Here is a 12518-nt window from a genome sequence, read left to right on the forward strand (position 1 = left end):
AATTTGAATCCAGTATCAGAAGATTCTGCATTCTTATCTTGTCTCTGTAGTGATTGTAATGAATTGGTCTTGGGACCCGCTGTCTAACACTCATCAAAATGCTTAATTCCTAGTTTTCTTCTCTCCAAATGTGCAAATCTGTTGTCCACAGTAAATTTTGAGAATTTCTAATTATAGGAACACAAAAAAGATCCTGAGGTTTTCTACGTTGTGGATGTCTTGTTAGAAGTATCTCGTGAGAGTGCGGATACAAAAATTACTTCAAGTTTAAAGCCACCACCATCTGGAGAAAAAGGAATAATGCAGGTATAGTTGTTTGCTAAGAAAATTGATTCCATGCCACATAATGACAGGTACCATTCCATGATATCTGCCATTGTGTGTATCATCATATTAGTAGATTTTATGTAAAATAATGACACATCTGTGGTGGAATAGGGTTAATTTCCAATTGTGGGAAAAAGAACCACCAACTTAAACAAAAAAAATTAAAAACGAGGAAAAAATTTAGGCCGATCATATTTAACGTGTTTCCGCAAAACTCCAGAACGTCTCAACGCTTGGTGCCTACGTAGAACCCAAAGAGAAAAAGTTTGACTTACCCCAGTGTAGTAATGAAATAAACAACCACAATTTTTGCACGTCACACATGAAGATTTATTATCCGACCACCATCATTTACACGACGAATACCAAGATCCTTAGGAGCTCTCACGGAGTAATCAAAACTTTGCAGAACATGGAATGGATTAAATAGGATATAAAAATGTAAAAAAAAAGCAAGGTAGGTTAAGTTCTAAGTCTAGTCTATTGAAGGGATTCAGGTTGTCACAGCATAGGAATGTGCATCACACATGGGGAAACAAAAAAAAAGGCGTGGCTTGTTGTTGCAGCAAAAGAATTCATCTTAGTGACATCAGCGAGGGAAATGATGTAATACCAACATGGAGCTGGCGACGATACCACGGCGATGAACGTGAGAATCTCCTTTACTCACAAAGAAAATGGCGCTGCAGGAGTCCAAACTAAATTCCATGTCGACCGCACATACCGCTTATATTATCATGGTCTCACCGGATGCAGATACATCTCCAGTCCTTTTGATCGTAAACAAGTGTCGAAATGTAAAAAAACATGATTAATTTTCGTCAGTGCAGGATCGGAGCTACTTCAACATGGACGCGACCATCTTTCTTTTTTTTTTTTTTTGACATCATGACTAAGTAATGGGTTGAATTAGGAACTAACCCGTCATATTTTACATTACACAGGGCTACATAGCTCCTGTGTGATTACTTATCTATTTGCAGCGCTTAGCAAGCAGATGCATCGAGATTCATCATCCACATCCTCATTTTGTACGACGACCTTTCACAGGTCTGGCGTCTGAGCTCATCAAAAGAAAAGCAACTCCCTCACATGTCACCGCTAGCACTCGACTACTCACGAAATTTTTTGAAACATCCCAGTGAAAACCCCACGCGTTCGCGTGAAAACCTGACAGTGGCGCCGACTCCATGGGGCCTGAGGGGACGGAGCCCCCCCCCCCCCCCCCCCCCCCCCCAATAAACCAAGAAAATTATTAATTATATTATGCTTTCTAAACTCATCCCGAAATACCAAAGGAGTGCTACAATGCACTTTACATTGATGTTCGTGAAATGGTGCAATCTTGCATTATTGTGCGGTTTACATCAACTGGACTCAAGGGCGAATACAGGGGAGGGTCAAAGGGTCAACTGACCTACCTTTGATGAAAAACACTTTCTAAATTATTTTTTTCTAAACTTATTATTGTGAATGAAAATTTTTAGCTCCTTAAAACTAGTATAGGTAATCAATGTACTAGAGTTATGAGTTAGAACAGAACAAGGAGTCGTTTGTAGGTTTTCAAGAAACTAGAAGCTAAAGACCTTGCAGACCTAACTGAAGAAAATATAAAGAAATTTAATTTAAAAAATAAAACAATGCCACTAAATGGTTATGCTCTAATTTGGCTGAAAAACTTAAAGGGTACAAAAGAAACTTGCATTTTAAATGCGTGCTCTACATAAGTTCACATATTTTTGCATTGTAAAAGGATTTCGAAACGCGTATCTGCAATGTTTTGAACATTTTTTATTTGAATACATATACAGTTAATTTACTAGAATGTCATGAAATATATTAATATATATCCTGTACTTTGAATAAGGTTCAAATTATATTTAGATTTTCATCCCCTGAAACTTGACCCCCCTTACAAAAATTTCTGGATCCGGCCCTGACTGGACTCACACAGGTCATTGCAGTTGAACAAGAGTGCTTGCTTTTATTATACAGAGGTGAAACAAATTTTGAAAAATCAACTGAGCTTTTCAAAAAAAAAAAAAAAAAACCTAGACATTGTGTTTACACTTGAATACATTAGCCGATATCACTAATGAAAAAACAACTGGTCTTAAAAGACATGGGTAAATTAAATTACCTTTTTATGAAAATATTGTGCATGTTTGTATTTATTGATTCCTTTTTTCAAAGCCAAAAAATATGTGTCAGGCTCGTACAGTTTTTGGGGTTGTAATGTTGATTATATGACTTTGAAATGCTTAAAAAAACTTTAAAAGTCACTATTTTTCATCTCAAATTTAGAAAATTTCCCCGAGGCAAGGTCCCCCCCCCCCCGTTTCTCCCCTCTCCTTTTTTTTATAAAGTCTGCGTCTCTGGGAGTGCCCTTCCATTCAAATCATAAACCATACCTTATTTCAATGTCTAGCTACAGCACTGCATGGCTCCCCATAAAATAGAACAAAAAATATCTTACTAAGACGAATGACATGATATAGTTGAACCAAAAAATTTGTAAACCAATTTTTAGATTGTTTTACTTTGAAAATGCCATGTAACACACTGTTTGTTTGTTAAAATTATACAAACCAGAAAATATGGCATTTTCAAGGTACAAAAATCTGACCATTATTTGGGGTGGGGGGACCTCCGAGGGATTATATAATCCCTTAAACTCCCGGTGATGTCCCCCCCCCCCAATAGTTTTTGCAAGTCGGCACCCCTGAAACCAGATATTCAGGCGCGGCGTCACTTAGCACAGCCAATGGGAAAGAGGGAAAATGACATCACAGAACCGTGACCACGCCTACAGCCAATGAGCAAAAAAGGCGGGAGAACAACACGTCGCGGGAAGAAGGAGGCAAAACATGGCCGCCAAAAACTCTGAAAAGACGCCATTAAGTTACAGAGAAAGTAGAAAATGAGGGGGGAAATGCGAATCGATGAAAATATATGTGATTACTATATCACAATATCTATACACACGGGTTATGTAATTGTGTTTTGAAACTTTTTTTTGTGTATTTAAATTTAGTTCAAAAAATTAGCACTCGTTTTTCTTTATAGGTTGTTCCAATTAAATTAAACCTGATACAACAATTGAGTTCAGTGCGTGCGTATTATCCTGAAGATTTAAGACCATTGGATAATAGGATGAAAGTTTTGAAAACTATTCAGGTAATTTAGATTAGAAACTTTATGGAGTCACCCCAAAATTCCAAATATTCATAATAAGTGAAGCCTGAAATTTCTCTTAAGAAAAACTTCTGAATGATGGGAGATATTTTAGTCCTTTTTTGAAATAACTAAATTAAATAAGATTTTCTTCTCCCATAGCTTTCATAATTGAACTATACTTTAAACCTGAATTTCAGTATTTTGAATTTTTAAGCAATAGTTTTAAAGCATGGGAAAGTTAAATAGTAATATTTGTCAATTTTTTAAAATTATTATTTGATTGTTAATTTACTGTAGATTTTTAGTTCTTTGTGAAAATATTATGCATCGATGCAATGCAAGATTAGGATAGTTCATTAATGGAAATATTTTTATTAGTTTATATATTCTATAACTAATAAACCTTTTTTCCATTAGTCTATCAAAGACCGTTTTCCAGATGGCCTACCAATACTTGATCCTATTTCGGACATGAAGATAAAAGATCCCGGTGTAAAAGAAGTTGCAAAGGTACATATTTGAAATTAAAATTAAAAAATTAGCTTTACTTAATGTTTTAGTTAATGACTTTTTCTCTTCTAGAAAATTGAAGCTTTTACATCTCGATTAAATCATCATCCCCTCCATAATAATCCAGCAGCTGAAAATTTGCTTGGACTTTATAAAAAGAAATTGCAGGTATTGAATATTTTGATTTCTGCTGCTGAAAGAATTTCAACTTTTTTATCTGCTTTGATACAAAAAATAAAACAAACAAATAAAAAAGAAACCTTTCTAGATTGAAGAACAAATAAAAGAAAAAAAGGCAGAGTTGAAAAAAGCTCGATCTCTACTACAAATGGATGAGCTAAAATGCAGGAAAAGAGTTTTAAGGAGGATGGGTTATTGTACTGCATCAGATGTCATAGAGATCAAAGGTCGAGTAGCATGTGAAGTTAGTAGGTAAGCTAAGCTTTGGATTTGAAATTCTTATTTACAATTCATTATTGTATGTTTTATTACTTGGCATTTTTGAACGTAACTGAAGACTTTTTACTGTAAAGGGATGATTTCTTTTGGCAGTGCTGCACAATAGAGTGTGTTTGATTAATGATATTGGATCTGTTAAAACTTGAGCTCTTTTAATTGAAATATAGGCATAGTAAAGAAGTTGCATGGTAGGTTCCATTTTCACACAAACAAATGAGCAACACAATTCAGTTCAAGTGTAGCTCATTCATTATCACTGTAGCTCATAATTCTAAAAAATTGTATTAAAATTGCTGTTTATTTCTTTTCTCTACATTTTTTTATTATTTAACTATTTTACTTATGGTCTTCTTTTTTGTAAGGTAAACTTTTTAGTGAGACGTATTAAAAACTGCCCCTATTAATTTTAATATATATTTATTTACAGTGCTGATGAACTATTGCTGACAGAAATGGTTTTCAATGGTGCTTTTAATAATCTCAATATCCATCAAACTACAGCCCTCTTAAGCTGCTTTGTTTTTCAAGAAAAATCAAATGAAATGCCTAAATTAACTGAAGAGTTATCTGGCCCTCTTCGTTTAATGCAGGTAAGAATTTTCATAGTTACTTTGTTTACCTCAGGATATTATATTTTTGCTCCATAAGGAATAAATACACATTGGGTGGTTTAATACTATACATAAATTACAATTTATTAAGTTATTTTCAGCTATGTTAATATCTTCGAGAACTGATAGAGGAATGAAATTCAGACACAGCCCTATATTTTTTGTTTTTTCTCTTTAAGGTGCAACGGATTATTAAACTTTGATCACAATGGTTGCTTTTAAATAATATTTAATACAGTAGAAGACCGTTATAACGCACACCTTGGGACCAGAGCTTTTGCGTTATACAGGTTTTTGCATTATATTGATCATTTCACAAATTTGGAACTAATATTCAGAATATATCTATATATTAGCACTTCAGAAGGAGTTTTATCTGCAATGAGTATTGAATCACCAATATTACAACTAGGTATTCACAAATAAATATGTTTCACAATCAAAAGAAAGTGCATTATCCTGCACTTCTGCTAGCTTCATTGTTTGCATAACAGCTGCATTTTCAAGAGCTATCTGGTATTTTCTATTTACTGTAAGTACTAATTTTCCTTTAAAAGCTTTGAATTAACATGGAAAGATGAGAAACTATTTCAAAATTTAATTTGCCTTACAATTTTTATGCTTGCAGGGCAAAACAGAGGGATTTTTTAAACTTCAAAACATATTGTTTACTTCTGAAAAGTTGTGCGTTTTATAGAGAATTTTGTTATAACGGTCTTCTACTGTATTTCAAATGGTGTAAAATTTTTGAAAAAGTACAGATAAATTTAATATCCAAGTTGTTTTAATGGGTTTTAGTTTTATGTTGGGAACTTGAAGAAATGTTAACAAGAGTACATGTGTATTAATGTTTTTAATCATTAAAACTAAAGTAGTTCATCTACCTTAAACGCCACGTCGACCTCTGTCTTTAATGTGTTGTTTAACGTGTGAAAAATGATGTATGCTACTAAATTTATTTATTTGTTCTGAATTGTTAGTTGGGGGGGGGGGGGGGAGAGGGGGACAGGAATCAAATGAAGAGAAACCTTTTACTCTTAATGTTTTATTTATGAGTTATTTATTTGTTTTGTTACTTCACTGAAATTAGAGAGTGGTTATTTTATAGGACACAGCTAGAAGGATAGCTAAGATCAGTAAAGAATCAAAGCTTGATGTCGATACAGATCAATACGTTGACATGTTTAAACCTCATTTAATGGATGTTGTTCATGCATGGAGCAAAGGGGCAAGCTTTGCCCAAGTTTGCAAAATGACTGATGTTTTTGAAGGTAAATAATTCTTTCACTACAATGTTGATTGAAGCTTGTCATCCAGATTTTTATAGGATTATGTTTTTTTTTTTTTTTTTTTTTGCTTTGTTTCTTTTTTTTTTAAATTTATTTTTTAAACAGATACAATGACATCAAGAATTAAAGATAATTTTAGTAATTAAGAAAAAAAAAGCACTTCATATTAGGCGGCGACAAGTAAAGGGATGTAAGTGAACATTTTCAAGATTTGAATGAAATGCGTTTAAAGTTGGGAAGCTGGGTAGGCTTTCATAGATTTTTTTTTCTAAATCATGCTATATAGCATCATCTACGAGAGTTACTAGTACTATCTCTTGCCCCAAGACAGAGGACAGGTTCTCCTACTATTTGTACTTTTTATCTCCAATTTTTCAATTTTGGCACTTACACCCCTTTGCTTTCCACTGCCTCATATAATATTTGTAAATTCTTAGTATATATGTGTAGTGTTTTAACAAATTATATGACCTTGTCTAGTGGTCAGAGAAGTCCGACTGTGATAGGGAAGTCCTGGGTTCACATCCTGGCCTGGGCATGGATAAACTTTCTCTCTCTGGTTCTTGTTCTTTCTTTGTGTGAATGTGTTGTGCTGTGAATGGTTGCCTTCCCCATTAACTGGGCCTTATGGCTTGGCCTTCCCCATTAACTGGGCCTTATGGCTTGTGTGTACTTTGAAAGTCGGACTTCACGCCAAATTACGGTACAGTCAGAAAAATGACACAGCGTACCCCTAATTGCCAACCTAGCTGACACACGGCAACAACTACGTATAACCATGGCCCCACTTAATTCTTATAGGCCGTGTCAATTGCTGAAACCCATGGCAACAAAAAGGGTGCTACAGGGCACCCCTGTTTCAATTACTTTGTCATTGATTGGTGAATGCATGGGTTCCATATGACGCCTTTTGCAGTGAAAATGGGCGACATCCAATCAGAAATAAACAAACTGTGAAACATTGACTGGTAGATGCATGAGCTGCATTGAAACGTTGAAATTGATTGGTGGATGCATGAGCTGCATCGGTTTAATACAGAAAAGTCAGTTAAGGCCCGCAAGCGTAATCGGAAATTTAGTGGGGCCATGGTGTAACCTAAGCCATAACTAGCGCAAAATACTCATTGTCCAATCCGTTTGAATGTACAGTCGAACCTCCATATATCGAACTTTCACATATCAAAATTTTCTATATATCGAAATCCCAGCAAATTTCTATGTTCATTACATAGAAAAATTGTTTCTATATATCGAAAAAATCTCTATATATCGAAAAAAATTTCGCGACATTCGTAGATTTTTTTTTCCCACTTCAGAGTGGTGTCTCATGAAAATTAGGGGAGAAAATTATGTTCACTAAAGGTTGCTACGAAGCTCATAAGGAATCTGGGGTTGAGGGCTGTGTAGATATGTCGTTGTTCCGTTCTGGAGTTCTTAAATTCCCTCAAGTTCATTTCAAATCTAAGTTGTAAACAGTAACACTGTATAATCAGTTTCAAGTTATTCCTTTAGTCTGTTGATTATCATTCATAGTCTTTTTAGCTTCAGTAAAAATCATTCAAGTTAAGTAGATTGATTTTTTACTTTTCCCTCGATTACACAGTCAAAACGAAACCCCCCTAATGTTGCGAATCAAGTTAATTGCCGAAGAATGAAGATGTATGACGACGCAAAAATGTAATTTCTGTTAATTTTTTATTTTTCAACTTTCATTTAATCCGATGCTCGTATAAATTAGAAATTGGATTTTATACACGAAAATTAGCTTTAATTTTAGTGTTTTAGGAGATTTGTACGATAAAATAAGATCGTTTCTATATATCGAAATCTCTATATATCGAATTTTTTTCAGGAAATTTGCTACTTCGATATATGGAGGTCCGACTGTAGTTTCATTAAGTTAAAATTGTGTACTGTTTAAAAGATAAAGATTTTTTAGTTTTTCCAGGTTTCCTCTGAATATTTCGAATTTTTCTCATTGTGAAATAAATTCCATTTATTTTTAAATTTGTATTGATTTTGTTTTTTATTAAACAAAAAAATGACTTCGTTCTTTCATGTTAGAAATAAATTTTATTATCAATTATAAAATATTTTCAATTCCAAATTTTCTTTTTAGCCTACTTTCCCAGTAAAAGTCAGAAAAAGAAGAAAAAAGCATGAAAGGAGGCTTAATGCATCTTAAAAATATCGAGAAAAATAAAAAAAAAGTAGAAAAGAAATACAATAATTAAATAAATATCGAAAAATTAAAAATTGTAAAGTAGGGTATTTAGATGGGGGAAAATGTCTGTCGGTCTGTCTGTCTCTCCCCCCTAATAACTTTCGAATGAATAGTCAGATTTGAACAAACTTTTTTTATTCGAAAGATCTCGGCGAGGACACCTCATTCCCATATTTCACTTTTTGATTTGAACTATTTTTTGATGAATTTTGAACAGTTCAAAAAACTTAACATTATCGCCTACGGGGAATTCAAGGCAATTCCGAACTGTGAGGCGAATTTGCTTCAAACAAACTTTGTAGGAAAAAGCTTTTGATGAAAAACTTGTATATAAAATATCTTTTTGATTTGAATAATTTTCTGTTCAATTTTGAACAGTTCAAATCCCTTAACATTAGCGCCTACAAGGAAACTGAAAGTCAATGTAGATTCCGTACTTGAAGGTGGATTTACTTCAAACAAATTTTGTTGGAAATAGCTCTTGACTCCAGACTCCGACTCCGCGAATTTAGGGGCACCTGACTCCGACTTCGATTCCTGTGCCCGACAATTAATCGGACTCCGACTTCGTAGCTTTGGCAAAAATTTATGGAGGACAAATAACTGACTCCGATTTTTGGATATTCGACTCCGACTCCTTTATCCCAAAATGAGATTGACTCCGACTCCGCAGCTACGGTTTTAACTGTGAAATACTTATTGTTGATATGACTTGTTTTTATTTTCACGCTTAAGTTTTAATTTAGGTATTCAGTTTTTGGCGAATAAACTCGAAGTCATTTATATTTCTACATTAAGATATGCGCAGGCGATATTTTTTTTTTTTTTTTTGACAATGAAAATTATTTTTTTAAGTTGACATTTTATTGTTTTTATTTATTTTGGTAAGTGCATTAATTTATTTAAAAAAATATTTTTGGCAACAGGGGAAAAAGAAACGGTTTTTTTATATGAGGTACTTATTTTAATGAGCTTATTAATTTTAATTATTATTTTTTCGTTTTAAAAGCTGTTGAAGATTTTTTTTTAAATTTTTTTAGATGAGTGAAAAATATTTTATTCCTAGAAATCAGCTTAAAATATTAGAAAAATATGTTTGAAAAAATTTGCTATTTTAGCTATTTTTGAGAAAATTGACCAGGTTCTAGAAAGTAGTATGGGTTTACAGGAAAGTAGGCTCATTTAGTTCTAGACGGAACTTCTTGTTACATAGTAAATAGTACAATTGCTACAGACTTTAGACGTTGATTCAATATTTTGCAATGACTTAATAAAGTCGATACGGTCAGTTGAGATAAGAGGAAGCAGTTTTCCAATGTTTGAACTTTAGATCCTGTCTTTTAGATGAATTGAAAGATAAAATTTTGCACTTACTAGAACATGAGCAAGTAACTCCTCCTTCAGCTTGAGAAATAAGGAAGTGTCGCTGTGGTCATTTCCTTTTGATTCGGGATCAGACGTGTTTGAATGTTTGGGTGTTTTTACGTTTATTTTGTTTTACTTTTTGTCCATTTTACTGATTTTAGATTTAAAAACATTGTTTTCGACCTTTCTTGAGTGTTGCATTTATGATAATTATTTTATTTTTATTTATAATGCAGTATATTATCTCATAAAATTATATCAATTATTATATATTTATTATCTTTCAAGCAGTTTTTAATTTTTTTTTTTTTTAATTTCAAATATGTAAAAAACTCCTGATTATAAGTAATTGTTAAGTGGCCGAATCACACACTTTTTTGATAGCATACAATTACAATGTTACATTATGTATCTTTCAACTTCAGTACCACAAATTTTGGCAATGTTCTCTAATTTTAAAAATTGTGTTATTCAAATAAATTTCAGGAAGTGTTATTAGGTGCATGAGGCGGCTAGAAGAATTAATGAGACAGATGTGTCAAGCTGCTAAAGCAATAGGAAATACCGAAATGGAAAATAAATTTTCAGAAGGTGCGTTTAATTAATTTTATTTTGAATACCCTTCTGTGTTTTTACTGTTTAACTGTACCTTCATTCTTTTCTTTTTTTAAAAAATAGGTATTAAGCTCATTAAAAGAGATATTGTGTTTGCTGCAAGTTTGTATCTATGAAACAGGAAATCGTAAGTGGGTTTGAGTTATAAATATTTTTTTTAAGTTTCTTACAATATCAAAGCTTTTGCTGAAAAATTTGATTAAAGTCGAATTTCAAAACAAGATATTGCACAATGTAGGTTAAATTTGCACTCTCGATATAGTAATTTTTTCAAAAAAAAAAATTATCTAAAAAATGCATATAAATTATTGGTACTAAGTTAAGCTCTTATATTTTTAAATAATGTAAATAATTAATTAATAATATAATAAAAATAATATAAACAACTGCTTTAGATGTTAAATGAGCTGCTGGCTTTCATATTTAGTTACTTGATCAATCTTAAAAATTTGTCAAGTAAAACCCCTATCTAATTAAAAAGTATTTAAATTTAGATTTTGTCAGTTATTAACAAAAGCTTTACTTTCTATTCCAATTTAAGGCAAATTAACTGCTCTATTATAGTGTTGTGCATTTAAAAAATATGCAAACGAATAGATTTTTTGAGTAATTTTTAAAAATGTTTTGAACTACATTAAACAAGCTAACTCTATAGCCATTAAAGAAAAATATTCCTGATTGTATTTCAGGAATAATGCATATCTAAATATGTGCCTTTTAAAATCAAATAAAAGTAGTTAAAACAATAACTGAATTTCCAATATCGGCTTTTGCTAGCATAATTTGAACTTTTGATATGATTTGAAGGATAAACTATTGGACAAAGACATATTTTGACCATTTACCCCTCCTCAGATCAATTATAAAAGCATTTTTGTACCCAATGTATAGTAAATCAATATTTAATAGAATGCTCAAAAAGGTAAACGTGAATCAGAAAATACTCTATTCCAAAAAAAAAAAAAAAAAAAAAAGCGACGCACCAAGATTGGAGAAATCCTTCTTGGTGTGTCTATTGTCTTTTGCATCTGAAAATTTAAAACACTATTCTTTCTCTCCCCCATTTTAAGCAGTACTTTTACTAACAGATTGTAGAATATGTTTTTATTTAAAGTTTAAAGATCAGATAAATTTATTATCTTTTACTAGATTGCAGTGGGAAGATAAAGCGTAGTATCGGCAAATTTTTCATTTTTTGCATTTTTGTCATCTATTGTACTTGAGCTTTGTTGTACAAGCAGAAAATAAAGCTTGCAAAAAACATCAAATTCCAACATTTCCCAATTGTTAGATAGAATCCATAGCTCGTTCCTTCAAATATCTCAAAAACTCATTTCTGCAGATACAGTCCTTTACCTTCCCACTGCAGTATATTTCTCTCAACATGAGAATATTTCATTTTATTACAAACAGTTTTTATTCATGCTATCAATCTGCTTTTAATACCCCTTTTCCTATAAAAAAAATTAGAAACTTTTTAAAACTTCAGATTAAAAAAAAAAATTACAATTACAGATAATTTAGTTTACAGTTTATTTTGTAATTATCTAAAGTTTTCATGCACATTTTCTCATAAAATCTTTTTTTTTAATTTTCAGCTAATTTTCATGCTTGTAAAAAAATATAAAAAAAGGACCATAACATGTAAGGCATATGAGGGAAAAAACATTTTGACATCTGCATTCGAAAATGTACATATGTGTAAATAAAAGAAGTTGCCCTTAAAAGTTTTTTAAAAGCTTTTTGTATATAATTGAAATTTTATCAATTAAAATTTTAATACATTTCTTTAGACTCTGCAGAAATAACAATTTGCCAACCCTGATCTAAGAAATTGTTAGTAATAAAGAAATGCATTAAGAGTTTACTTTTCATGTCTCTTCTTGTCTCTATTTTTTTTTTTTTTTCAAATTAATATTTGAACAAGAAACTTTTTCTCTT

The 12518-nt window shown here is 31.9% G+C and overlaps 1 protein-coding gene across 1 annotated transcript in view; it reads left to right on the forward strand.

Moving 5' to 3' along the window:
• LOC129225202 (exosome RNA helicase MTR4-like) overlaps nucleotides 1–12518 on the forward strand; it is a 63847-nt gene extending 51329 nt beyond the window's left edge. The window contains exons 18-27 of the mRNA XM_054859767.1: nucleotides 178–306; nucleotides 3394–3504; nucleotides 3922–4014; nucleotides 4087–4182; nucleotides 4283–4446; nucleotides 4901–5063; nucleotides 6193–6355; nucleotides 10449–10553; nucleotides 10641–10704; nucleotides 12176–12518. Of these exons, the coding sequence (XP_054715742.1) occupies nucleotides 178–306; nucleotides 3394–3504; nucleotides 3922–4014; nucleotides 4087–4182; nucleotides 4283–4446; nucleotides 4901–5063; nucleotides 6193–6355; nucleotides 10449–10553; nucleotides 10641–10693 (1077 nt within the window). The 3' untranslated portion in view covers nucleotides 10694–10704; nucleotides 12176–12518. The remainder of the gene's footprint in view (nucleotides 1–177; nucleotides 307–3393; nucleotides 3505–3921; nucleotides 4015–4086; nucleotides 4183–4282; nucleotides 4447–4900; nucleotides 5064–6192; nucleotides 6356–10448; nucleotides 10554–10640; nucleotides 10705–12175) is intronic.

The sequence above is a fragment of the Uloborus diversus genome, chromosome 6, assembly GCF_026930045.1.
Source record: "Uloborus diversus isolate 005 chromosome 6, Udiv.v.3.1, whole genome shotgun sequence".
NCBI classification, from domain to species: domain Eukaryota; kingdom Metazoa; phylum Arthropoda; class Arachnida; order Araneae; family Uloboridae; genus Uloborus; species Uloborus diversus.